General features: G+C 45.9%; 1 protein-coding gene across 1 annotated transcript; it reads left to right on the plus strand.

Annotated features, from left to right (window-relative positions):
* The first annotated feature begins 6,116 nt into the window (after positions 1-6,116).
* Positions 6,117-25,552, plus strand: RAB15 (RAB15, member RAS oncogene family). The gene is made up of 7 exons (XM_081903009.1): positions 6,117-6,659; positions 14,234-14,294; positions 16,071-16,131; positions 18,005-18,082; positions 19,359-19,448; positions 20,731-20,796; positions 21,571-25,552. Exons 1-7 carry the CDS (start codon positions 6,536-6,538, stop codon positions 21,727-21,729), a joined length of 639 nt encoding a protein of 212 aa, XP_081759135.1. The 5' UTR covers positions 6,117-6,535; the 3' UTR covers positions 21,730-25,552.
* The last annotated feature ends 1,372 nt before the right edge of the window (positions 25,553-26,924 follow it).

A 26,924-nucleotide genomic window follows, 5' to 3' on the forward strand; every position in this document is an offset into this window, starting at 1 on the left:
CAGTTTGTTCATACAGATGGTGAGGAGTACGCTTAAGATACATTAAATCATGAAGATCATATTTAAATCAACATTTTTGTTTATCTTCTACCCAACTAAAAATTGTTTGTCGTTAAATACCTCCAATAAAACGCTGTGTTGAGGATGAAATAGCCATCTTATTTATTAGACACGTGTTGTTTAAGTGTTGCTGTCTGCATAAAAAGTAGATAGACATTTTAGTCTCCTGTACTTGCTCAAGCCATATTTACAACAAAAATACAAATCAACATTTTAATTTCCTTTAGATGTGCAAACCTCTACCATGTTGCAATAAACCCAATAGTACAGGAAATTATTCACAGAGACAACAGCTCCCAAAAGAAGCAGGAGCATAATCTAGAGTTGTAATGAGCTAACTGTCACAGAATGGGACACAGGAAGTTCAATTCAATCAATGGGAAGTGTGTAGTAGTGGTCACAACTGGACCAAATATTCTCTTGAAAGGCTCAGAGGATAAATCCTTAGACCTGAAATCCAAAAGCATCTTATGTATTGTGGATCTAAATTGCTGAGCAAGTTAAAGGTGTCTATATTTAGGCTGCTGTCATGAAATTCAAGAAAAACAAAAGAGGTTTTGTTCTGTTTATGAAGCTTTTGCTCCACAGTTCAAAGCAGGGGTGGGAAACATTTTCTGGCTGGAGGGCCAGATTCTTATCTTCCCACTCCTGAAGGGCCAAATTTGACAGGTGGGTGGGGCCACCTACCTGTCAGTGACCTCTGCACTTGGGAGCAGCAGGGCAGGAGGAAATTCTAAAAATGATTGGAAAGTGTAGAATAAGGTAAAATAATTTATTTTGAAATCTGTAAGAGATGGTGTTCTATTTTTAGACTGATAACACAAACTTTGAGAATATAAATATCCTTAAGCAAGAGCAGAAGGATGGAACAGACCAAGTGCAATAATCTTGCCAAACTCATTGCTTTAACATGGTGAACAAGAAGCTTAGAAATGCCATGAATGCTGTTCAGTTGAAAGGTATTCACTGTTTAATGTAAAAATGAATGGCGTAACTAACATTCTTGGTATTGAGAGGCTGGGAGTTAAAATAATATCACCTTCTTTTGACTGACACTGATAGCCTTTGCTGCCCTATGGTAAGTGAATATGAAGTAATTATAGAAATTCCTCTGGCTGAGATTATTCAGCAGTTACAGATTTTCTCACCCTGACACAAAGAATGTATCTTCCACATTTATCAGCAATAGTGAAATTCCACGTTTTAAAAAGCTTATGAAATGTACAGTAGCTTAAAGTAGTGGTAAAAAAGAGCCTAAGTAGCTGTGCAGATTTATTTGTTTATACACAATTGCCTCATTTTAAAATAAAATTAAGAAATACCCTCTGCCAGCACCAATGTGTATTGGACAGACATGTTTGTTGTTCACAGCATAACATAAAATTTGACCAACCCGTTTAGCTATTCAGTGTTAAAATAAGACGCTTCCTTTCATGCAATCTTTAATGTTGATGTTTTGTTTCATATTGCATGAGAAGCGCATATTACATGAGAGGGATGTTGAATGCAGGTGCAGACTGTAAGCACGCAGCCAGGTTTGTTATTAAAGGTAAAGGTAAAGGGACGGACCCCTGACCATTAGGTCCAGTCGTGACCAACTCTGGGGTTGCGGCGCTCATCTCGCTTTATTGGCCGAGGGAGCCGGCGTACAGCTTCTGGGTCATGTGGCCAGCATGACTAAGCCACTTCTGGCGAACCAGAGCAGTGCACGGAAACGCCGTTTACCTTCCCGTTGGAGCGGTATCTATTTATCTACTTACACTTTGACGTGCTTTTGAACCGCTCGGTTGGCAGGAGCAGGGACCAAGCAACGGGAGCTCACCCCGTCATGGGGATTCGAACCGCCGACCTTCTGATCGGCAAATCCTAGGCTCTGTGGTTTACCCCACAGCGCCACCCGTGTCCCTTAGGTTTGTTATTACATGCTTACAAACTGAATGATAGTGTAGAAAGCAAAAAAGTAATCATAATCATTACTACTTTAGTGTTTCTATGCAGGTTTATTTAGCATTTTCATTTAGGAGCCTTGATGTTCTCTGTTTCTATAGTCTCCATTTCTAGAAGAGGTGACTAAGATGAACCAAGTGTTCTAGATGCGGTGAGCAAAGTGAATAGATTACATTCAAGTTTGGTGGCATAATCTGAAATAGACCCATTAATAGTTTTCTCAGAGTGGCTGAAACTTTCCCAGTTATGTAATGTTTGAGATAAAAGTGTGTCCTTGGCCTGCTAGTCTCCTTAAGCATTACAGGTATTAACTGTCATGCAGCCTCCATCTGCTTTGTTTCCTCCCCGTCAACAATCTGAAACGATTCATTCACAATAGAACAGCAATGTAAGGAAGGTGTCGCTTGTTCTCATGGACCTTGTTAGTCACATGGAGCTGATCCTCTGTATATTTTCTGAAGGTCAACTTCAAGGCAATGTAATATTGCTTGAACTACAGATATAAAAGTCTTCCTGTGTACATTGAGCAGCTCAGAGAACGCTCCTGCTTTTGGCAGAAGTGAGGTCACTGTCATAGAGATCTGCCATAGCAACCAACGTGGGTACTGACAGATTCAAAGAAGGAACACTCATGTCAGTCATTAAGGAGCTTAAGATGCAGAAGAGAGATGTATTTGCACTAGTGAGATCCTAAACATACTTATTCTAAAGTAAGTTCCGTTGTTTGCAATAGGGCTTACTCACAGATACGTGTGCATAGAGTTTTGGCCAATTCAATGACTCCATGCTCATAATTTTCAATGACTCCATGCTCATAATTTTGCTGATATTTTTTTTTTATTATTGTTAGATTTTCCACAATTATAACTCCTTAAGAAATTATATTCTTAAGGAGTAAGCCAGTGCTTGCTTGCTTGAATCATGTAATGCAATGATGTCATTTTGAGTTTGCTTGCCTTTTAATCTGCTTACAAATATGTACTGAAAAAGGCGGGCCTTGTTGCCTTGAAGTTGATCTATGACAAACAGAGAAATGTGTTTATCAGGCTATGTATTGTGCAGCCTTGATAAAATATTACACCTTTTCTCTGCCTCTGCTCTAGGTCTGTAACTTGTAGATTAGCAGCTCTGATCTTCTGCCTTAGGATGCTGCTTTGGGAGTAACACCATGAGCAGCTCAGGATGGGAAGAACTTGTCAAGGGGAGAAAATAGGTTGATTATCACACACTTATTCTGAATCCTCTTGAAATCAGCAATCACTCATTGCTGCTAACTTCATGCTTGGCTAGCAGAACACATATCTAATGGATTACATATGTAGCAAAACCCTGTTTACTCAGAAGAAAACCCCACTTATTTCAACTGAATTTGGCCACAATTCTGTTCACACTTTCTGGGAGTAAACACCACTGAACTCAATGTGACCTACTTTTGTGTAGTCCTGCATACCACATGACCCGGAAAGCTGTCTATCAAACGCCGGCTTCCTTGGCCTGAAAAGCGAGATGAGCACTGCATCCCATAGTCGCCTTTGACGGGACTTAACCATCCAGGGGTCCTTTGGCTTTACCTGTGTTGTAAAGCCTTCCACCCACCCAGACTGTTCATTGCACTTTTCCACATTTTAAGTCATTATCTATTTTTTCTATTGTCACAGTGCCTAACTCTCTCCCCATCCCTTGATGTTCTATGCAGTGGTGTCCAAACTATTTTCAAAGCGGGCCAGATTCGATGAAGTGAAGGGCTGTGAGGGCCAACAAAAGGGCCAACCAAAGTTGTTAACCTTGTTAAACTGCCAGATTAAACCAACTGGCGGGCCAGATTAGGCCCCCAAAATGGACTTTGGACACACCTGTTGTATGGCATATTTCATGAAGACCCTCAGTGCTTTTAACAGGAAAATAACCACAGGCACAGAGAACAATCAGGAAGCAAAAGAAATAAAATTCAAACAGAATGTTGTCTTAGAATGGGTTACATTCACCTGCATTGCCTGGGAATTATAATTTACATACACCCCTAGTCAAACAGGCTACAGCACTTTAGCCACATAAAGCAAAGCTTCTTTCTCCTTTTGTCCTAAGAAGGTAGCATGCATAGAATTAAGATACTGACAAACCAGATCTGTCAGTTCAGGGACCTGGGGCAAACTTAAGAGAAGAAAAGAAGCAAACAAAAGCAAAGGTGCAAAACAGGTGACATCAGTTCTAACCAATCTCAGACCTTCCTCTCAAGGTGCTCAATGTACGTAAAATATTTACATTTCCTAAAGCATGAAATGTCAGCTAGTTTCCTTGACATTCACAAATTACAGGGTTGGACAGATTTTAAGGCTGCTGTCTTGCTGATCGTAAATCCTGTTGAGATCAATTGGATTAAGTTTGAGTAAGTGTGAAATTAAGTTGGATTTCCCATCTCTTCTAGCAAGAGCTTTGGGTAACTGCTTATATAATTGATTGGCCAGTGATTTGGGCAGGGAAATCAATCGTTCAGGAAGGACACCGTTTAACATTTTACAATCCATAGGCTTTTTAAAAAATGGTTTCTAAATTATACTCTTGGCATAGCAAACTGCTTATGCTTCATTTTCCCCACTCCATTGCAAGTTACCTTTCATTTAACTGGGTATGTATGTGGTTTATATGCTACTCATTATATAGCACACACATGCACACACACGGCAGCCCTGTTTAGGGAAGTTTTTAATGTTGATGTTTTATTGTATTTTTAATATTTTGTTGGAAGCTACCCAGTGGTGTTGGAAGCCACCCAGAGTGGCTGGGGAAACCCAGCCAGATGGGCAGGGTATGTATGTATGTATGTATGTATGTATGTATAAGTAAATAAATATATCATCATCATCATGGCAAACACTCATATTTCCATGGCAATCATATTTTAGAAGCAGGACCTGCAGTGTGGAGAGCTGCTGTTCAGGTTCCAGTCGGCTAGCCATGCACTCTTCCAAAATTTTCCATTCCATCCACCTGTTTTCCCACCGCACCCCCTAAACAGCTGGCATCCCATAGCCACTGAGAGAGTCCCCCTCCATTACTGCCCTTCCTCCTGAGCTGAGTCTCCAGTTATGAACACAACCCTAAGGAACTCTGGCTAATCCTCAAATATAACCCTCAATTTCCCACCCTCTCAACTTTTATGTGTGTGTCTTTTAAGGATGGGGAGTGGATAAAGAATTGACCAAGCAAATATGCCTATAAAATCCTTCTGAGTTCCGGGAACAAGAGAAGTTACAGAGCTCTCTGACCTTAATTTCATGCAAACAAGGTGTATCCTGAGCAGATAGCTACAGAGAAATTTGGTCCCTCATTTATCCCTGATACCTGCAAACTGGATTTCTCTTTAGTTACCGTATCCATAGTGACCAGGGCCGGATTTAGGTCTGATGAGGTCCTAAACCACTGAAGGTAATGGGACCCTTTATATGTCCAGCTGTCCTTTGTCAACAACAAATTGTCGTTTTTTGTGTGTTGAATATATGCTATATGGTAATTTATAGACCTAATAGGTATCTGAAGCTATTTGCACATAACAAAATATATATTCTATCAAAGTAGTTGTAGAACTGAAACACAATTAAGAAGTGTATTAATGGTGAAATACAGTTAAGAAGTATGTTAATAGTGGAAATAATTACAGTACCAGTGATATTTTAGGGAGCAGGCTAGGGGCCCATTACTTACATCATAGGAGCCTACACAACACAAAACACTTGCTGTATGTAGGTTTTATTTTATTTGTTTTTTAATCTTATATTTTGGAAATGTACATCCAGGTGTGTTTTTTTCTTTAGTTTTTTTGGGGGGGGCAAGAGAGTGGGGTCCTAAGCTATAACTTGTTTAGCCTAAACGTAAATCCGGCACTGATGGCGATGGAAACTCGTGATTCTGCGCCCGCTCCCGAGCTTCTCACCCCATCTTACTCGGCCTGTGTTCCAGGGTCACGCCCCGGCTTCGGCAACTGGCGCCGCATCTTGGCCTGCTCGCCTTCATTTGAGCGGGCCGCCTTCCCTTCTTCTCCGCCCCTTCTGTTGGTTGTTAGGCACGTGGTGCAAAGCGAGCACGCCGGCTGGCTGGCGAGCGCAATTTCGCCCGAAAAGCGCCGGCTGCTGCGTCCCGACTCCGCGCGTCCGAGGCGCCCGCCTTGCGCGCCCCTGTTTCCCCTGCGCTCTCCAATAGGGAGCGGTAGGAGCACCTTTGCAGACCTCCCCGCTTGGCGCTCCGAGAGCGGGGAAGTGATTCCCTCCCCGGCGCCAACGCCTCGGCAGCAGCAGCAGCCTTCAATTTCTCCCGCTCTTCTGGAGATCCACCCCCGGCGGATCTCAGCAGCCGAGGCGTCGGCGTCGGCTCTCCCTCCTTCCTTCCTTCCACCTTGCTTCGCCCGCCGCCGGGTCTTGCGGCTGGGGCTGCCTCTCCCCAGACGCGCACAGACGCCGCGGGCGGAGGAGAGCGCGCTTAGCTGGGATGGCAGCGGGTGCCGCGCGGGGCTGAAGCCGGAGCGGCGCCCGCCATGGCCAAGCAGTACGACGTGCTCTTTCGCCTGCTGCTCATCGGGGACTCGGGCGTGGGCAAGACCTGCTTGCTGTGCCGCTTCACCGACAACGAGTTCCACCCTTCGCACATCTCCACCATCGGTACGCCGGGGCGGGTAGGGGAGGAAGAGAAGTCGGGGGGGGGATCTGCCAGCCTGGCCTCTTCCACCGTCTCCACCGGGAGCGGGGACAAAGGCGGAGGAGGACCGACGAGATTCGCCCTCGAACAAGAGGGAGCCGCAGCGACTCCTTCGTAGGGCATCATCGGGGGCCCGGCTGGAGGGAGGGAGACCTCGTGGGTCACATTTGCGGCCTTGGGGGCATCGCTGCTGGACTGGGGGGGGAGGGGTGGCTGGGTTGCATCGCGCGTAAAGACACTGCGTCTTTGGCACGGATTAAGATGAGTGTACCTGCACCGTTGCCCATAGCAAGCGCCGAGAGGGAATCGCCCCGCGCGATTCATATCTGAGGCTCAGGCTCCCTGAAGCAAAGCTGACACCCCCTTACTAAGGCAGGGATCGCGAAAAGCGCCTCTTCTCCCCGAAATCCCGGCCCCCCTTCTGTGCCTTTGCTTCCAGTTACCTGTTGTTAGATGCTGCACCAATACCGGGCCTTGGCTCCTGCGTTGCCTGTGTTGGGAGCTAGTTTTTGTTCAGTAACCGCCGGGCTCTCCGGTCACTGTACATGTTGTTGCTGCTGCTGTTGCTAAATGCAGTAATGCCAGCTCACCTCAAAGGTGAAAATAAATGCGACGTCATTGTTCGAAAATATGAGGTAGGCATAACACCATGAGTCATATGGGGGTGGGGAGCGGATGGAAGAGAGAAAGCCGGAGGGAAGGCAGACCCGTTTTGCTTTCTGAAATCCCCAGTGGTGGCTATGCTAGTCCCAGGGAATAAAGTCTGCTCCTCATGGGCTCTTAAAAAAACAGCCCTCTGATAAGTCCTATGTGAGCCTAAAGCCATAACGTGGAATATGCCTGTTTCTTTGGAGCATCTGCTTTTTTTGTGGGTGTTAGCAGGCACTTATGTGTGCTGAGAATCTGGAAGCAGCTACTGTATGAGCCCGTTCTATTTTTAGACACAGGAGTGACTTGTGGGAGCGTGCTGGTGAGCTCAGAACGTAACACGCAAAGCATCCTTAAGAGAGACTAAACATTGGATGTGCCCCGTTTTACTGAGTGATGTGCAGGGCATATCTGAAGTGGCCAAGAGCAGATGATAGGCTAAACTGGGGTTTTAGCTGTTTGTAGTACCAGGCCTTTATATTTTGCATTTATATTCCACCTTTTCTCCAATGAGCTCAAGGCAGTAGAGATTTTTGGGTGGTTTCTTTTTGCTTTTGCAAGGGGGTTTAGTTGGTTGGGAAAGACATTACCTGCTCTCCCCCACCCCCGTTTTATTTATTGGGAGTGTTGGTGTTTGGCCAGTTGAGGGGCAGTTCTGAGCATCACCAGTTTTTCTTCTGTGAAATGGGTACTTTATGGTGCATTTGACAGTTTCTTAGATTTCAGAATACGCCCTTGCACCCCAAAATGTTGGGGACCCCTGCCACAACAGCTGCACCAATGGTTTGGCTTCACTGTTGGACGCAATGTGCCTCGGGATACCAGTTGCTGGAAACTGCAGGTGTGGAGAATGCTGTTGCACCCGGGTCCTGCTTGTTGGCTTCCTATGGTCATCTGGTTGTCCACTGTGAAAACAGAGGGCTGGACTAAATGGGCCTTGGCCTGATCCAGCAGGGCTCTTCTTCTGTTAGCTCTGTTGGTCATGAAACACATTAAATAAAAAGGGACCTTTTAAAACATGAATGGAGGTTCCCAGAGAATGACCTCAGTCAGGCCCCACAGTTCTGAAATTAGGCACAAAGCTTTCATCTCAGAAGGCGTGACTACTAGAAGGTGTGCCTTTCATTTTTAGAAATGTAGCGAACGTCCAAAAATAACTTGTAGATCGTGCAGGATTTTTTTGGGTGGTGGTGAGATAACGAAGCATTGCCTGAAATGTGGTAAAAGAAGGCTGTGGCTGAGCTTTCCCACCTGCCTCTGACTTTGCCTGCCAAGGGCAACATGTTGATGTTTTCCTGTAGAAACCATTCGTTTCTACCATTGTGCTAGGCATGCATAACCTATAGCAGGGGTGGGGAAAATTTTTTTCAGTCCAAGGGCCACATTCCCTTCTGGGCAACTGTCCAGGGGCCACATGCCAGTGGGTGGGGCCAGAGGCCAAGGTGGGTGGAGCAACGAAAGCAAATTTTACATCTATACAATAAGTTAGTTTGTGCACACATTCTCTATCCTCCATCCAGGCAAGCAAAAGGCAATGCAGGTTTCAAGGACACATTCCAGGCAGTCAAAAGTATTCAAGGAAAGTGTGAAGCCGGGAGGGTTAAGGGTGTGGCCTGGGGAGCGAAGGTGCCATATAGAGAGGTGTGATTGGCTCCATTTGGGCTCCAGGCCTGAAGCTCCCCAGCTATGGCTCGATTCCTCAGGCTTGCATTCAGCGGCTGGCAGCTTGAGAAGAAAGCTGCTTTGGGGCATGTCCATATTGACACAACTCCATCTGAAGGAGCTCTGTAGCCCATATCAGGTATAGGACTTGCAAGTAAGGCCAACATGCATGTGCGGGGGAGAGAGGGTTGGGCATTAGTACTGAAGCTATTAATTTCAGATTTGAGTATTTGGTCAGTTTGCAAGCTTATGATGGAATCGATCTGGAAAGTGAGAAGTTCCCATTTTCCTCCGTCATCCCATCTGTTTGGGACTGATGGGTGTTGAAGTTCAGTAGCGTTGGGGTGGAGGACACAGGTTTCCCATCCCTGCCATACACTGAAGAATTGCATATTCCAGTATTTAGCTTTCTGGCCAATAAGTTACTTTCCTATCATGGTCTATTTTAGGAAATAGGATGAAATTCCCTTTGCTTCCTGTTTAATTGCTTTTGTAGTCAGTAGTCAAGAAAAAAATAAATTGGAATTTTTAAAAGAGTAATTTGTAAGAGTAATTTAAAGAGAAAATTTTCAGTTTGCATTGGAAAACGTTCATTTGCTCTAGAGAGTGGTCTAAGTTAGCAAGTTTATATTTCTTGTATTTAGTAAACCAACCTAAAATCGTTGACACTGCCAAGCTTGCATAATATTTGTTTGCATTTGGCACCCATCGTTACTAGCAAACTTATGAAAAGGAAAATTGCCCATACAGAAATAAAGTTTTCTGGTTTTCAAAAAGCTTTCTTGGAACTTCTGGTGCTAAGAAAGCAAGGTTTTCTGCTTAGTCCCATGATTTCTAGTAAATCATGCTTTTCCAAATTTCACCGAATTCCTCACTCGTGATATGCATTTGCATCCATATGTTACAGAGTCTCTCCTCTCTTCTGCTTCTCCAGTTGCTTAATATCCTCCAATAGGTCACTGATTCTTCCAGTAAATTATCTGGCCAGTGTGCAGGCTTTAAGCTTTATTACAATTTGTAGAATCCTGAGGGTCACCAACTGAAGCCAAGTGTAAAATAGTGCTTCAGGAAGGCAGACACACATTAAGAATCAAGCACATATTCAGTCCAGGGCAAAAATCCATTCCTGGTTTCCCCACAAGGTTTCTTAGTTCAAGCCCTTTAATTTAGTGAGGGAAGCCTTTTAGTTGTCAGGGGTCCCTTTACCTTTATCGTCAAACAATTGAGAAACACTTCCTGATCTACTGCAAAACACCCAGAGATCTACCAAGTGGATCGTGGCCTACCTTCTGCCTAATGCTGCTGCCGTCAAATGTACCTTGGGAACAATGGTAGTAAACAAAGAATGGCCGAGCCACTTCCACTTCCAGGGTGTGCCCTAACTACCCCATCTGTAGGCTTGTAGCAAAATACACTATTCACAATGGTGTTCACACAGGGAGATTACCTCCTTTTAGCAGGGGTGGATCCACCAGATATTTGTAGAATTCCAACTCCCATCAGTCCCAGCCAACATGGCAATGGTAAGGAATAATAGGAGTTGTAGTCCATCAACATCTGGAGGGCCACAGGTCCCCCACTCTGCTTTATAGGGCTGGGGAGAGCAGGGTATAAATAGTTTTTTTAAAAATTATTATTATTATTATTAGGTCTTCATTCAGGTGAGTAGGCAGTGAAGACTATCACTAGGTTGGGTTTTCAGCCCCCACTTCCCTATTCTCCTGAGATGGAACATTAGGAGGGTTGTGGAAGAGTGGAGTTAACAGAAGTGCCACCTCCCTTGAAAAGCTTGTTCTTCGTGTGACCTGCTGCTTAGATCTGCTTGAGCTTAAACCCACTCAGGTTGACCATGGCCGGTTTTAGCCAGGTAGCTTGTATGTATGAATAGCTATGTAATGGGATATGTTCCTCCTTGAGTTTATATTTTCTCCAGCAGTGGACCATTTCCAAAACGGTCCTGTTCTCCCACATGGTGACGCAAGCACACAGTCCTCATCTGCGTTAAGTTAATGAAGTTCTCATTGTGACCACAGAGCGAGTAGAAAATGCCTTGCGGAGTACAAAGGATCACTTTCAACTTGTTCCTGCTTGGTGAATCGTGCACGATATGTGAGTCACCCTCAGAAAGCTACACAATTTTCTGAGGAGAAAATAAACTTAATCTTGGATCAGGGAGCTTTTTTTTGTGCAGAATGCAAGGCTTTGTTTTGCAGGATCAGGCCAAGTGTCCATCTAGTTCAGCAACCTGTCTCCCAACAGAAGCTAGCTGGGTTCCTGGAGGAAATTCATAAGCAAGGCATGAGGGTCACCGTCCCTTTTGGTTTGCAATCAGTTTCTGATAATTGGAACTATACTGCCTCTTAACATTTATTTCTCATAGTTAACAACCACTGGTAGATGTAGGAACCTGCCTCACACTGGTCCACCTACCTTGGTCTTGCCTTCTCTACCCTGATAGGCAGCACCTTTCCAGGCTTTCAGATGGGGCACTTCCCTCAGCCATGTCTGAAGATGCCAGCGATTGGACCTGGGGCCTTTTCCATGCAAAGTACCTGCTCTCTCATTGGGCCACTGCCTGTTTCGTAGCCTCTAACCTGCCCGGTCATAGATCTAAAAACTGTTGTCTTATGGATTCACTTCTGGGTTCGATTGCCGCAGTTATTTAGCTATAGCTAACATGAGGAAGGCCTTATGCAAGGCTTATAAAGCTGATACAGTCAATTAGCTCTACCCTTCCCTGCAACAGAAGAAGGGCAAACTCAGAAGAGAAATATTGCAAGGCAGCAGGTAGGCGCTGCTTGGTTTGGGCATATGCATTACTGCTGAGGTGTTTTGTCAGCCAAGCTTTATCGCGCTGTGGCACACCACCTTGGAAAGACGGGTTGCATAGGAAGCTGTGTGCCGCTTTGGTGGCATTTATCTTGCAGTCCCCTGTGCTGCTGAAAGGTACCTGCTTCTTCAGCAGTGTGGGCAAGCGGCTGCAGTAGAAACTTCAAAGAAGCACACAGAGTCTTTGGTGCTTTCTGCTTTTGCTGGCTCTCCTGCAGAGAACTGGGGAGTTGGGCTGTTGTTCTTATACGAGGAGAAAAGGCTTCAAAAGAATCTAGACCGGATCACAGATTAAGTTGAAGCTGCACAGCCTACCAGCCTCTGACAAAATGAAGGTGAATTCACTAGTACTTTCCCATGGTTCCTTTCACGGGTATGTTCCCTACTCCAGTAAGATTTTCTTGTCCTGTTTTTATACTACTTTACACACACACACACACACACACACACCATGGCTGAGCATGCAAAGGCAACATATGTTATATTGTATAGTAAACTATTCCTTTATGCCCCACATTGGCCTAGACCAGAGGTGGACCTCCATATGTTGTTGGACTCCAACTGTCATCAACCCCACCAATGGCCAGGCCCAGCTCTGGGATGGAAATAGCCTTGGTCACCCTGGTGGATGATGTGCTCTGGAGGGAGGAAGGATGGAAGGAATGCTACCCTGTTAGTATCAAAAGCCACTGAGAAGTCCAGGAAAGCTATCAACCATAGTATCCTTCTGGGTCAACTATTGGGTATGGGACTTAGTGGACACTTTATTACTTTTGTTCTTGTTGTTCCATGATGGAAGTTCTTGGGTGCGAATGTTGGGCAAATCTTACCCTGTGCCCTATGGCTTTCAGGGTGCCCCAGAGCTCTGTTTTGTCTTCCGTGCGTTTTAAGAGCTGCATGAACCTACTGGGAGAAGTCATCCAAAGGTTGATGACATGGAACTCTCTCTTTCTTTTCCATCTTCTGATATCAGGTTTTAGAAACTCTAAACTGGTGCCTGGAGGCAATTCTGAGATGGATGAGGGTGAACAAGCAGAGGTTAAATCCAGGCAAGACGGAGGTGCTGTGGGCTGGGATATTCCCCAGATGAGGTTCCACTTCCCCTAAAAGACCCAAGTCCACATTGCAAATGCTGCTGACTTGGGTGCTGAATAGTGAAGCCCAAGTAGTGTAAGTAGCTATGGTAAGGTTCCAGACATCCCTGTTTCCCGGGGACAGTCCCCAGATTTACAAATCAGTCCACTTACAAAATCCATCTATTTAGTAGGAAGTTGAAAAGTGTCCCTGGATTCATTGAAAAAAATCTGGTAACCTTAAGCTAGGGGTGTGTTTCATCCATTTCAGCTGGTATGCCAATGGTGGTCCTTTCTGCAGAGGACAAAATTAGCCACAGTGATCTATTTCCAGACGAGACACAGATAAGGCACTCTGCACGGGGCTGCCTTTAAATAGTGTCTAGAAACTTCAACTGGTCTAAAAGGCAGTCGCCATAGTCCTGATGGGTATACTGTTTTTAGCATCAACAACATCTATATTATAGCAAGTATACTGGCTTTGTAGACCCATTTTAAAGGGCTGGTATTAAACTTTGAAGCCCTAAAAGGTTTAGGCTGTGAGCTGTCTGGCAGCAGCTGTGACATCTTGCCCACACACTGAGACCTCAACCAGAGGCCTGCTTGGTGTGTTTAACCCGTAGTTCTGTGAGATTGGTGACCATCAGAGTGAGAGCACTAGTTTGAGTTGATTAAAATGAGTTCTGCCTAGCTACTGACTCAGCTGCTGTAGTGTTATGGAGTTTGTATGAATACGTCAACTGCTCAGAAGTTTAAAAGAACTGTCAGCGCTGTATGGCAAGGCCAGAGACAGGTTGGGCTGATGGTGAGGAGGAGTTCAGCAGAGAAGGGAGGATCCAGCTCCTTAACAATGGTGATCTACTCTTAGATTGTGTATGTGAATGTTGTTTGCATATTCACATTGTGGGGTGGTTGTGCAGTAGACTGAAGAGAAGATAGATATAGGGGAAGAAGTTCAATGTAGCACCATGGCATTGGTTTCGTCAGTGCAAGCATTTCAGCTCATCAGATGGAATGATTCCCCCCCCCTTCTCCCTTCCCCCAAGCATTGTTCTGGGGGAATCTATTGAGCTCCCTAAGAGCCAATTTTTGGATGGGGGGAAGCAGTGTTGCGCTAGTGGAAGGACTTGCACAATCTTCTGCTAGCGGGACTCCGTTGAATCAAGCCCAAGGAAGATGCTGCACGTGAGAAACACGTACACGGATATTTGTGGGTCTCCATATATATGTTCTAAACATCACATAACCTAATTACACTCAGCAGAATCTACTGGGTAGGGATGGAGTCGCCCTTGTAACTTCTCTTTTGCTTTTGTTATTCACAGGAGTCGATTTTAAAATGAAGACTATAGAAGTAGATGGCATTAAGGTCCGAATACAGATCTGGTAAGTGATTTTAGCTATTGCAATGTAGATCTTCGGACAGAGAGCTGAACTCTGGATCTGGGAGACTAGATAAGAGTTCCTTGCTGTGAATACATTGTGAGAACTTTGATGAGTTGCCCATTCTCAGCCTCAGTTCTTTTATCTGTAAAATAGGAATGGCAAGTAACTCAGCCAGCAAGATTGCCATAAAGTGAACATGCAGAGAGATTGTAAAGCACTCTGCAGATGAAGTACTTGGTAAATTATCAAAAGTAGCAGGGAATCAATAAGTGGTTATTGAACACCATCTGCAAAGAGAGGTCCAGTAGGACTGAGAGGGAGAGGCCATTTGGGTTCCTGGGCAGTAATGTAACAGGCTGTTATATACCATGTGTATAGTGTGGCCTTCCTGTGGTTGCCTGAATGGGTACTGGGTCTGTTTTTTGGGGTGTGGATTAAAGCTCCATGCCTAAACTGCAACAGAGGCCATTTCAAACTATTATTGTTGTTATTTCGAAAAACCTACTTCTTTTAGGTAGTGTTAGTGTTACCCCAGCACCACTGGTGCTTTATCCTGTTTTCATGCAATAGAAGGGGAGTGGCTTTGACCCAAGAAGTTTTCCACTTTATGGTGTTGTTTTCTAATGGGTGTGTGTGTGAAATACTGGGGTGGGGGTCATAGATAGCATTCAAATAACTAATTAAAAATAAGTCTTTTTAAAATGGGACACGGTTGCTTCGTTGTATGTCAGCATGAAAATAATGATACATCTTTCTGGGAAGACCCTAGATGTGATTGTCTTGACAGGAGCAGATTTAAAACTGCCCAGCAGGGAGCAGCCAAATTGCATAAACCTCCATAGCTGAAGTGATCCTGTGTGTTCTTGGGTTCCTGTACTGCAAGGAAATTGCCTTGTGACAATATTAGTGATGATGACCATTTGTGGATCAAAGAGCAAGTCGGTCATAAGATGATACTGCAGAGCAACAATTAGACATGCCTTATGACGACTTGACTGCACAAATCTGCTGTTTGGGCTTGTCTTCTGACGTGGCAGAAAGTCAAGGCTGCATGTTAGGAAGTGTGTTTGGCAGCTACTTTAGCAGGGGTGAGGAGGAGGAATTTGTGCAATGTTGAGAACTGCTCCTGGCTATCCCATCGCTCACTTTGCATAATACAGAGGGTGATTTGGGATAACGGGGCCCAGTCCATTACATCAGCTGAGGCAGTTACCATTTGGCTCCTCTTCTCCCTGAACTATTTCTGTTCCAGCTGGTCACTCTAAGAACTACTATGTAACACTTAAAGAACTGATGCCCAACTTTTCTTATTTCTCTCTTCCTTTTTCCTCTTGCATCATGGATCTTAGTTTGCAAGCCTGTGGGTAGTGGCTCTTTTGTTCTTTAACCACTTTGGAAACGATTAGCAGAATCCCAACAGTGCACAAGGAGACCTCAGCTTGCACAACAGGACTTCACCTTCCTCTCCTCTCCTTGCAGCCCTTTCCCCCTGCCCCATGCTCAAATCTGCTCTGGAGCTTATCCCAACCCTCCCGTGCTGATTTTGCAGCAGGGAGGAGAGGATGGTGAAGTCCTGTTTCATAAGCAGAAGTCTGTTCCACTCACTCATGGGCAGCGCTGGATACAACCCAATAGCTGATGATAATAATTCCCTTGTCCATGTGAGCGCCAACTCTGCTGCAGTCCAGATGGATCATGTGGATAAAAATTGCAGTGCCTGTCCCTCAGTCTGTGTGTAACTTGGAGTAACTCTAATGACATCTGCTTTTGTTCCAGGGACACTGCAGGTCAGGAGCGATACCAGACCATCACGAAGCAGTACTACAGGCGAGCCCAGGTAAAACTGTTTTCTCCTAGACTAGAAGTAGCACAAAAAGCATGGAGAGACCTGGGAAGGACTAGCTGGCTTTTGCAGGAATTGTCCCAGCATTGGACTCAGTGCTATTTCTCTGACATCTTCATCTGTTGCCAGAGATACAAGCATAGTGTAACCAAAATTCATGGAGGTGACCTGACAGAGGTGGACATTCTCTCCATTTTTTGATACAGGGTGGAATTAAACATCGTGCTAAAAAGATTGTCCTGCTGAATTGAATCTCGCCTCCCTTTCACCTATAAACTATTCTAGGGGTTTTCCCTACCCTCTGAAGCAGAATTGGGGGGGCACAGGGAGAGGAGGGGTAGTATTGTTGCACCAGTGGATCTTGTTGCAGTAGCTTCTGCAAGTGCAGCAACTTAGTTGAATCCAGACCATAAGTTCCTACTTGGAGACAGACACAGAGAGAGACACACAACTTTGGGGCTAATGCTCTACAAAGGTTAGCACTGGAACACAGAAAGGGTCCCAACATTAAACCTCAGCTAAATTGAAAGGCAGCAAGCCAGCAGTCCCGGGTTGGGGATGTCAGATGGCCTCGAGGGCTGAAGACAAGCTGCATACTTTAGGAATTTAGTGTTACTGATGCTAGCTTGGTGCATAAAATGCAGGGATGTTGGCCCATGAGAAAGCAATCCAAAAATCCACAGATTACATGCAGCCTTCCCCACGCAGCCTCTGCCTGTAGGGTGGGCAGAGTGGGAGGAGGCTGCAGACTGATAATGCTCCAGGGAAAGGCGCTGGCTGCAGTGATCAAGATATCTCTCCCCTCTGCGCCTTTCCCGTGGGGCAGAGGCTGCGTGTGTGACCTGTTTTGTCTTTGCGCAGCTCCATTTGTGTGCGGGCGGCGCAACGTTACACAGAAGGAGTGCAAGGTGCGATATTTCACTGATGTTAAAGGCACGGTGGGTGGGGGGATATTACTTCAATCGCTGCTCTCCTCCTGTGTAACATTGCGTCACCCGCACACAAATGGAGCTGCATGAAGACACTGCACGGCAAAAACGGACTGCCTACAGCCTCCCTCCCCGCTGTAGGGCGGGCAGAGTGGGAGGAGGCAAGCAGACTACAGAGGCCCCACGGCTTCCCACTACCAGGAGCTGAAACTGCTAGCGCAAGTTCCGTATTTATTTATATATTTATTTGCTATATTCCATGGATAAGACAACCCATGTTTTTAGACCTAAAAAATTGGGTAAAAAAACTCGTCTTATAGATGGAAAAATACAGTAAATGTTGTGTCCCTTGACTGCTGCCTGTAGGTCACCTGTTGCCTGCCGTTTGATGCCCTGAGCCATAGTGGTGCTAGATCTCTGAGACATGAAGCCTAGTGTATAAGGAGCTTTTAGTAAAACTGCAGCCAAAGAAGCCTGCTGTATTTCTGCAGGGAATGCAGACTGATTAGCCAGGTCCCCAGGGGGAAAGACTGACATATTCATTAAACAGTTGTCTGTTATCTAGTATGGTGGCAGCCTGCTCTGTAACCATCTTGTAGGAACAACTGTCAAAACACAAATGCTTTTGGTTTATCGGTAGTAGTTAAAGGCCACATCTGCCATGAAGGTTTCACAAGGAGCTTGGCCTACATGCAGATGCATGCAGAATCTAACAGGACAGAAAAAAGAATAATCCCCAAATGTCTAGTTCCTCATCTTCAACCCTCCAGCAGAATTCCTGGGCAGAGGGTGCATAGGGAATGTCCTATTATATTAACAATCACACACACACACACACACACACACACACCTTCCCTGTAAGTAGAAGTCATTTCACTTTTGGGTTTATGTTGCACGTTTTACTCCATTCTGTTTTCTTGACCTGGTTCTCTCCCCAGGGGATATTCTTGGTGTATGACATCAGCAGTGAGCGCTCATACCAGCACATCATGAAATGGGCCAGTGATGTAGATGAGGTAAGCAAGGAGGTCTCCCTGCTTCTTCCCCCTATTGTTGGGGACTGTTGGCCCCAGTGTGGGAGAAGTTGCCATGGCAAAATCAGATGAACTGCTCCTGCTCAAGGCCTGTGTGTGTGTGTATATACATGCACTCTCTTGTCTTGAGAAGCCTTGTTCAAACAGAGAAATAGCACGTTTGGCTTAGGTGCTTGGTTTATCTAGAGATTGTAGGATTAAAATAGCCTTGGGAATTCAACAGACAGTCCGGATGTCCTTGAAAAAGCCATAAGACTTTTGGGGTGTCCTTATTTCCTGTAAAAAGGACTTATACCTTGTGTCAGCTCCTCAGTATTTAGCAAGTGCTAACTAGAAGATTATGCAGGGACTAGAAGAACATCTAATAAACCTTAACCATGTTTTAAATCTGAGCTGTATTATGCCATCTCTGCTGCAGCAAAAGACTGTTCTTTATTTTTTAATAATAACTATTATGTTGTTTTGCATGTAAACCACCCAGTGAATATTTATTGATAGGTGGCTACGTATATAAATGTAATAATAAATAAAATACACTGCTATTGAATAACTGATGGAGGCATCTTGGATACTGCCAGGGTGCTAACTTTGTGTCCTTGTGCACATACATTCTGCCTTTACACTGTTAGGGAATTTTTATAGATGAGCCTTTGCCAGGTTGGTGCCCTCGAAATGTGTTGAGACTACAACTCCCATCAGCCCCAGCCAGTCCTGGGGCTGATGAGAGTTGTGGTCCAGAACAGCTGGAGGCACTGGGCTGGTGAAGGTGGTGCCCATTTTGACATGGTGACTCTTAACACTCTGCCACAACTCTGGCACTGGAGTAATCTGCTGCTTTTGCAGTGAACTTAACGGGGAGATGAACAGGTCTGGACTGAAGGAGATGCTGTTGGGCATGTGCGATCAACTCTGTTGGCCCCTGGGTTTTGGGGGGGGGGGTTTCTAGCTGCCCTGTTTCTTTGATTGGCTTTGGTCTGTGGAAGCCCTGTTTTCTTTAAGACCATCCTGCGATTCTTTTAATTGCTTTGTTAAGATCAGAAATGCGTTGGGCGCTACCATTTTCCAGATGTTTGTGTTGCAGCGGTGGAAGAAGCCATTTGCTATGAAAATTCTCTGCCCTGTGCAACAGTTAAAAGGCAACAGGAATGGTGCATTTGACAATCCCAAGTCTGAACAGTGCCGTACAGCTCAGCTTTTAACTATGCTGCTTCTAATCTGTGCTGATTGGGATGGGCTAAAGTCTCTCCCTTCTCTCCAGTATGCCCCAGATGGCGTCCAGAAGATCCTCATTGGGAATAAAGCAGACGAGGAGGAGAAGAGGCAAGTAGGCAAAGAGCAAGGCCTCCAGGTAAACTTCTTGGGTAGCTGCTAGTTGTTCTCCTTTGAGACCTAAGCCTCACTCATAGCAGATGATATAGTAAAACTGACAGTGCCAGGTGGGTCAGACCATCTACACTGCCTAGGGTCTCAGACAGGGCTCCCTCATAGCCCTACCTGAAGATGACAGGGATTGAACCTCAGACGTTCGATATGCAAAGCAAATTCTCTGCTACTGAGCTGTTTCTTTTCACTCAGGCCTTGTAAATAATGATGTGGTCTGGGCCTCTCTGTTTTTTAAATCTGTTTTAACTTTGGTGGTGCAGTGAGTTCTGCTTTCGTTGTATTTATGTTTGTGCTTTTTATTTAAATGGTTTTATGTTTTAAATGGTTTCCGTAATTAATAATTGTGAGATGCCCAGAGAACCCAGTTATGGTATGGCATACAAGTGTCCACTTGCCAGGCAGGCTGCAATGCTAACCGAGGGCCTGGTCAATGGCAGTCTCCATGGCAGCTGTACTAACCACAGGCATTTTTATATGGCTGTAGTGGCAGCCCCCATATCATCCATTTTTAGTGCCTTGTGGGAAACTTATTGGGCCCTGGGGAGGGCATTATTCAGAAACCTATGTTTGATTGAAGCCAACTTGTTCCACACGGTACCACTTCAAACGGCAAAGGGGGCCTCATATGTTTGGATCTTGCCCCATACACCTCTCCAACCAAATTCCTCTCTATAAGACAATGGCATTGTCAGGAACCCTTCTTGCTATAGGATAATTTCTGTTGTTGTTGTTCAGAAGCACATGCAGTTGTGGGGGACCCCACATAGTCTGGTATAGTCAGGAACAGGTTGATTGCCTCATCTGCTGTGGGTGGGAACTAGGGCAGAGTCTGATCTAGAAAACTAGACGGTAGGAGCAGTTAAATTTTGTCAACGTCCAGGAAGTTGTGGAAATGGGTTCTGGAAGCTGGTTTCCTTCTGGCAAAGACAAGCTCAGTTTTACAGTGTCCCCGGGTCACTGTTTATATTAGAGATGGCACTGGGGTCTGGAGCTGGACTTCATTCTACTAGTTTTTCCAGCCCTGGTTAATCAGAGAGAGACGCTGTGCTTGTAACAGTGCTCTTTTTCCCCCATTCAGAAACTTCAAATGTTACCTAGCCTGTTTTTTAAAAAATAATACAAGTTATCTTCTCAGTCTTGGAGGTGGTGATGTAAGAATGTTCTAGTTTCTTCAGATCTATCTGTACAATCTATTGACAGTCACTATTATACCTGTATGTAAAGCTGTCGGAACTTCTGTCTTCCAGCTGGCCAAGGAGTATGGCATGGATTTCTATGAAACAAGTGCCTGCACCAACGTAAATATCAAAGAGGTAAGAACTCTGCATATGGAACTTCCAGGTGTCTGGTGCTTTGCAGCCAGTGTATCACCTTTGCAGAGCAAGTGGAGATACAGAACAAAAGAGAGTTCATGGTGGAAAATCCTTGGGCTCACCTGTAGTTTTTGACCACAGCAGCCAGTAGGCACCTCACCTTTGGGAGAGAAAGCAAAGTTGCACCATATATTGTTGCAAATGTAACATATATATTTTATTTAGTCTCAGAAGTACTTACACTTATGTACGGTGGTGTATCTGGGCTCACCCCACCCCCCCATCTACTGTAGCCTTTCGTGCCATATCCCATACCTGTTCTGGATGGTCTCTAAACCCTCAGGAGTGGGCTACAGTGGGCAACAGAATTGGCAAAAATGGGGTCCATTGGATACTCCCCTATGTGTGATAATGTTAGCAGTTAGTGTCAAAACTCATACATAGATGGAGCAGGAGCCATTGTTGATCTCAGTGGGACATATTTAAGCATGCACATAACTCTCCTGCTTAAAACTGGATTGTAAGTTGACTCTTGCATGTAGCAAATAAAAATTGCCACCAAGTGGGAAACCAAACTGAAAGTTTGAGAAGTAGTTTTTTGCGTTTTTTTTAATCTACCTCAAATGTCTAAAACATTTAGACATGTGCACCCAAGCACACTAGTAAATACATTGTGAGCTAGTAACTTGTGTAGACTTGTTTGCTGATCTAAAGCTATGTACTAAACCTCACTTTTTTAAAAAAACAACAACCAACAACCCTCATCTCTTTCAGTCTTTCACTCGTCTGACAGAGCTGGTCCTGCAGGCCCACAAGAAGGAGCTGGACGGACTCCGTACGTATGCGGCTGATGAACTGAACCTGGTTGAGCTGGAGGAGGAGGCAAGCAAGCCAGAGGGCACAGAGCACTCCCCCAAGACCTGCTGGTGCTGAAAGCCTCCCAGTGCTCTTCCTTTTCTTCTGTCCCCCAGTGCAGGCAGAGAGGCTGCCACCTAGAGAGGGCTCCATCTCTTTGGTCTCTGGTTGCCTGCCTGCCTGCCCACTCTCTGCCCTGCTGGATCCTCTTTGGATTTCCTGGTGTTTCTCCTTGATTGGTGATTTCTGTTGTTCCCCCAAACTCCCTGGATCCAAATCTCTCTTCGGGGGGGCTCACAGTATGCAGAACATCACCCCGCCACCTTTGCGGAAGAGCTGTGGTTGGCGATCGCAGCAGCCGAGGCCCATTCAGCAGCCTCTCAACCTCCAGGTGCTCTGCAGCCTTGCCCTTTTCCAGAGGGCAGCTGAGCCGGTTGGGTTCTGTGCCTGGGTGCAACTAGGGCTGTCCTCTGAGAACAGGGCACTCAAGGAGGGAGGAATGTCCCGCTTCCTTCACTCTCCTCCAGACAGACCGTTTGCTTGCACACCCTCAATAGCAGGCCTGCTGAAGGCTTGACCGTTTGTATCCGCCCCCCGCCCCCCATACATTGCCTTGCCATTTCAGCATCTGCCCTAATGCCTGCACAGCCTTGTGCAGGGTTGGGGCTTTGCGGCTGTATTGGATACAGTGTCATGTACATACCTGGCTGCCTGGAGGTTGTTGTTAAAAAAGACCTCTCACCACGGCACCTCGCCAAATTGGGGCTTGTTCCAAAGTGCACAGTGGCATCTCTTGCCCTGCTAAGTGTAAGCTGCTGGGAGCAGCAAGAATCTAGCCCTGCTGGGAAAAGGGGTAGGATGATGGAAATTTGGGGCTTTAAATTCAGACTCGCCTTACCAGCTGCAAAGAATGTTTGCTTCTTCCCAGGCGAAACTAGGCTCCTATTTTGTAACTCCTTGGAGTCTTGTCTTGCACACCAAGCAAAATCCTTGCCTACTATTATTTACTCGAAAATTTTGTAGGGCATCTTCGCTTGGCTCCCCTTGGGTATCTTTGGTGGTGCAGGTACATCAGGCACCCGCTTAGCCTATATCCCTGCACCAATGGAGGCAGAGAGCCCACCCTATCTGTGTCACCTGTGCAGAACTGGCTTTGAGAGCCCCCTTGGAATGACTTTCCCAACTATTCACCAAAGCGCTGATATGGAAACACACTGTAATCTGTGCATAGAGCCTTCCCTCATTTGTTTCTTCTCACTCTTGAGGTCCAACCTGTAAGAAGTTGCTCAAGACCCTTTCGTGGGCTCTTTTTAGAAGTTCCTCCACAGAAGGAATTTCCTTGGAAGCTCAGCCTGATAGATTCCAGGGTATCCAATTTATTTGGTTCTTTTGCCATGTGCTGCTTAACATGGCTTGATCCGAGCAAACTGAAACCAGCCTGCCTGCCTGCCTGCATGTTGTACCAGCATCCCCCTCTCGCCTTGACATGCTTGGCAGGGGAGGGCTAAAGACACTTGGCAGTATGCCATGGTAATTCTAATCTATATGCGCCTGCCTGCTCCAGAGTAGCTGCTCCCTGCGTGCCAACACCTTGGGGAGGCGAAGACTCCTTTCCCTTCCTACGTACATGCCAGCAATGGGCTACATTTGCGGATCTAGAAAGGATGGGTGTCAACCAGAGGCTTTCTGGGTGGGATGGCAGTGCATAAGTCCTCCTGCTGCCTAGAGAGGCTGCCTTTGATGGAGGGGGTGGGACTTAGGCACGATCCATTTGAGCGATAGAAAATGGTTCTTATATCCATGTGATGATCTGCGCTTCCCTAGCCAGGTCATACCAGAGAGCAGACTGATCTACATTTCCCTGCTCATTTTTCCTCTTCCTCCTCCAGTTGGTTGGTGACTTTCTCTCTCAGAGCAGATGAAAAATATTTTTACCCAGTGAAGGAGAGGAAGGATAGTAGCGGGAATAAAGTTGGCTGTCCTGAAAGCAAGGGTGCCTTGCATTTCCAAAAAAGGCTCCATTCTCAAAACCACCAGTTTTACCTCTTTCTTTGTGCTGGGTGGGTTTGAACAGGTATCAAGCCACTGGAAATGTAAGGGGGAAACAGTGGAGTTCTACACACAGTGCCTGCTGTTGGCAGGAGCAGCTCTCCTGTAGCCACAGTCCCCTAGGAAGACCCCAGTCCCAGGGTCTGGGAAGAAAGAGGCACAAAACGGCTTGACCACAAGGGACCGCTTCCTGCAAGACCTAGTGTGAAGCTGGAGATATGTAGACACTAATTAGAGACACACATAGCTGGTAGCCTGTTTAGTTTTTGAACTACAACTCCCACCATGCCTGACCATAGGGCCGTGCTGGCTGTGACAGTATGAGGGGAGCTGGAATCAAACAACACCTGGAGGACCAAAGCTTCCTCTCAGCCATGATGTAGTAGGACCCAAATTCTGTAAGAACAGGTGAAAATGCAAAGAAACGAGGACTTGTGCAGGTGGGGAACTAGGCATCTTTGTGCTGAGAGAGGAGGCATGTAGAGACTGAGGGAAATGGATGGGCCACAGCAAAGGAAGAGCTTTTTTGCCTGTTTTGTAAGCCCAAACTCTGTTGGGCTGATTGGTTGAGGCCTTGCTGGCTTTGGTCTGCCTAGCTTGTTAGGAGGTTGGAATGAAGACTGAAGGCCAATCCTTGCACAGAGAGTCTATGTGGCCTGTGTTGACTTCTCTCCCCACCCCCAGCCCCTGCTCCTGTTTTCTGACTGGATTGCACTGCACCCAAGGTGAAAGGGCATGCTGTGAGTGCAGAAAGCAGGTTTGCACGACCACTTAAACCTACAGCGTGGAAGGCCTGTGGCAGCATGCAGAACTGCCATGCTACGGCATAAGTGTGATGAGAAATGTGGAATAACTCACTTGGCATGTTCTCAGTGCAACTGGGAAACAAAAAACAACAGTGGCTAGCTAGCTGCCTGCAGAGAGTGGTTGTCTCAGCTGGTTCCTGGCTGTCTCTTGCACCCAGTTCTTTAAATCTCTGTTGCTAGAGCTGTCCTCAAGGTGGTCTGTCTGAAAGGATCGAAGAGAGGGATGTCATTCTGTCCCTGAAATGAGCACAGGAGGCTTCCCAGTATCTCTGGCTCTGCAAGCTAGGAGGGCCCAAAGATGTCCCCACTGTAGCTCTTCCTTGCCTGCTGCAATTCAGCATCACATCGGCGCTGCTTGCTCCACCTAGGATCTAAGACCATATCCCACCAATATAATAGAAGCTGGGCTGCTGATGCTGTTAACTATAACGCACAAACTACTAGACTCCAATGTAATCTTCACAACACACAAGACCAGAAAGGGGAACAGGTGAGGAGCTCTTTGCCTTGCTTATGGCGTGAGCTGGAGTCCTTATTGCGTAGAGTCAGCAATGGCCTCTTAACTGGGTTGAACTCACAAACAAGTGGTTGACGAAGCCTCTGGCTCCCAACACTGAGCAAAACGAGTCACACTAACGGTGTGCATTCTGGGTCATTAAGACAACTCTTTCAGTACGAGAAAAGCTCCCTAATCAATGCTGATTTTTCTCTGTGCAGATTGGAGTGGTGCTCTCAGGAGGCCACAAAGTGCTTCTTGGTTTCAGGCCAGTGCTTGGGGAAGGGAGGATGAGTCTGGGAATCTAGCACTCTCCAGTATTCTGAGGCTGCCTCCGTCCTGTTGAGTCACGGATCATTCTGTCTGTAGCGGAAACCGTTGCATATAAACTTGTCATGGGATCCAGCCAAACTTAGAACTTTCTGAATCCTCTGCTGTGTCTGTAATTTGTGGACTTTGCACTCTGACTGGGTTTCCTTGTATGGCCTGTCATTGTAACTCATGATTTTAAACAAGAAAGATCTTTACAAAAATAAAGATTCTCAAAGTGGTTGGTGGCTGCTCTAGTTCCTTGCTGGGTGGCTAACCCGGTCCTCTGCAACGAAGAGGCTGTGTTGCTGCTAAGAATCTCACTTGAAGTGAAATCCAGGAGGTCAAACAGCAAATGCTTCCCTATGTAGAGAACACATTCAGAATAGAGCTATGTTTAATTCATGCTGCAAATGGGCTCAGTTGCACAAGAAAGGAGCCGAAGAAGTAAACCAGGGGTGGAACGGATGTAGCTTGGCACGTACATCAGTGCAACCAGCGTTTGTCCAGAAAAATTGCGACAAGCAAGGATTAGTTCTGCCCGCATGGGACCACCTGGAATTGGCAGAGTCCTGGAATGAACATTATATGTATTTGCAGCTATTTTTGTACTGTAGCCAGGAATATAAAATCCCCTCCTTCAAAAGGAGACTGCAAGATCTCAAGCTGCCTGCTACTCTCTGCATCAGTTTACTTGGGTGGGGAATCTGTAGTCTGCCAGATGTTTCTGAACACCTTTTGGGCCCTAGTCTGCATAGTCAGTCTCCAGGGGTGATAGAAGTTGTGGGTCAACAGGAGGACCACAGCTTAGATGTTTTCAAACAGATGCTGCAGGATAGTGGCATGTTGTTAAACCCTATCTCCCTCTATCTTTAAATCCTGCAACAGTACAAATTTAGAGGAAGGAAGAGCAAACAAGTCGTCATCCAGAGTTTCCTCCACACCCCATAGTCTTTCAATAGAGTGAAATCATGTTGTAGGTTTTCCTACAGTAGCTACATCTGCTGTTGGACAATGGATGTTCAGAACATGTTCTACCTCCTCTGGTGGAGGCAGTGTGCCTCTGAATGCCAGCTGCAGGGAATCACAAATGGGAAGAGTCCCATCACACTCAGGACCTGTGTATGTGCTTCCTATAGTGTGAGAACAGGATGGGCCTTTGGCCTCACCCAGCAAGGCTCTTAGGCTATGTTTTAGCTGGTGTACACAAGAACGTTGAGCTCGCCCTAAGCCTGTATTGCTGTCTGCCCTATTTGATGCACTCAATTCAGGCAGCAGGGGTGTGAATCTGGTTTCGTAGTTTGTAGTATAGACAGATTTCACATGGTTGATGTAGCTGTTTGGAGCTCTTTGTGCTTTTCATGTTCTTAGACTGCTTTGCTGAGGCACTGAGGTAACTTGCATTAAGGTAAGTCCTCCATCCTATATTCTTTTTTATTATTGTTCTGCTCATCAGCAAAATAGTAATAAGCTCCCAGAGCGCATCTTGCAGATCCATAAAAACAAGACAATCCCTGTCCTCGGGCTTACCCTCTAAAAGACACGACACAAAATGAAAACTGATCAGGAGGGAAAAGGAAATAAGCAAGCTCAAGTACCCATTCTTCTAAGGG

This window comes from Podarcis melisellensis (assembly GCF_964234715.1).
Source record: "Podarcis melisellensis genome assembly, chromosome: 1".
Classification (NCBI taxonomy): Eukaryota; Metazoa; Chordata; class Lepidosauria; order Squamata; family Lacertidae; genus Podarcis; species Podarcis melisellensis.

What these genes read in the sequence shown, in the direction of transcription:
- RAB15 (XM_081903009.1), top strand. Translation starts at nt 6,536, where the DNA reads ATGGCCAAGCAGTACGACGTGCTCTTTCGCCTGCTGCTCATCGGGGAC. An exon ending in TTCGCACATCTCCACCATCG is followed by an intron (nt 6,660 to 14,233) that starts GTACGCCGGGGC and finishes TGTTATTCACAG; the next exon opens with GAGTCGATTTTAAAATGAAG. An exon ending in AAGGTCCGAATACAGATCTG is followed by an intron (nt 14,295 to 16,070) that starts GTAAGTGATTTT and finishes CTTTTGTTCCAG; the next exon opens with GGACACTGCAGGTCAGGAGC.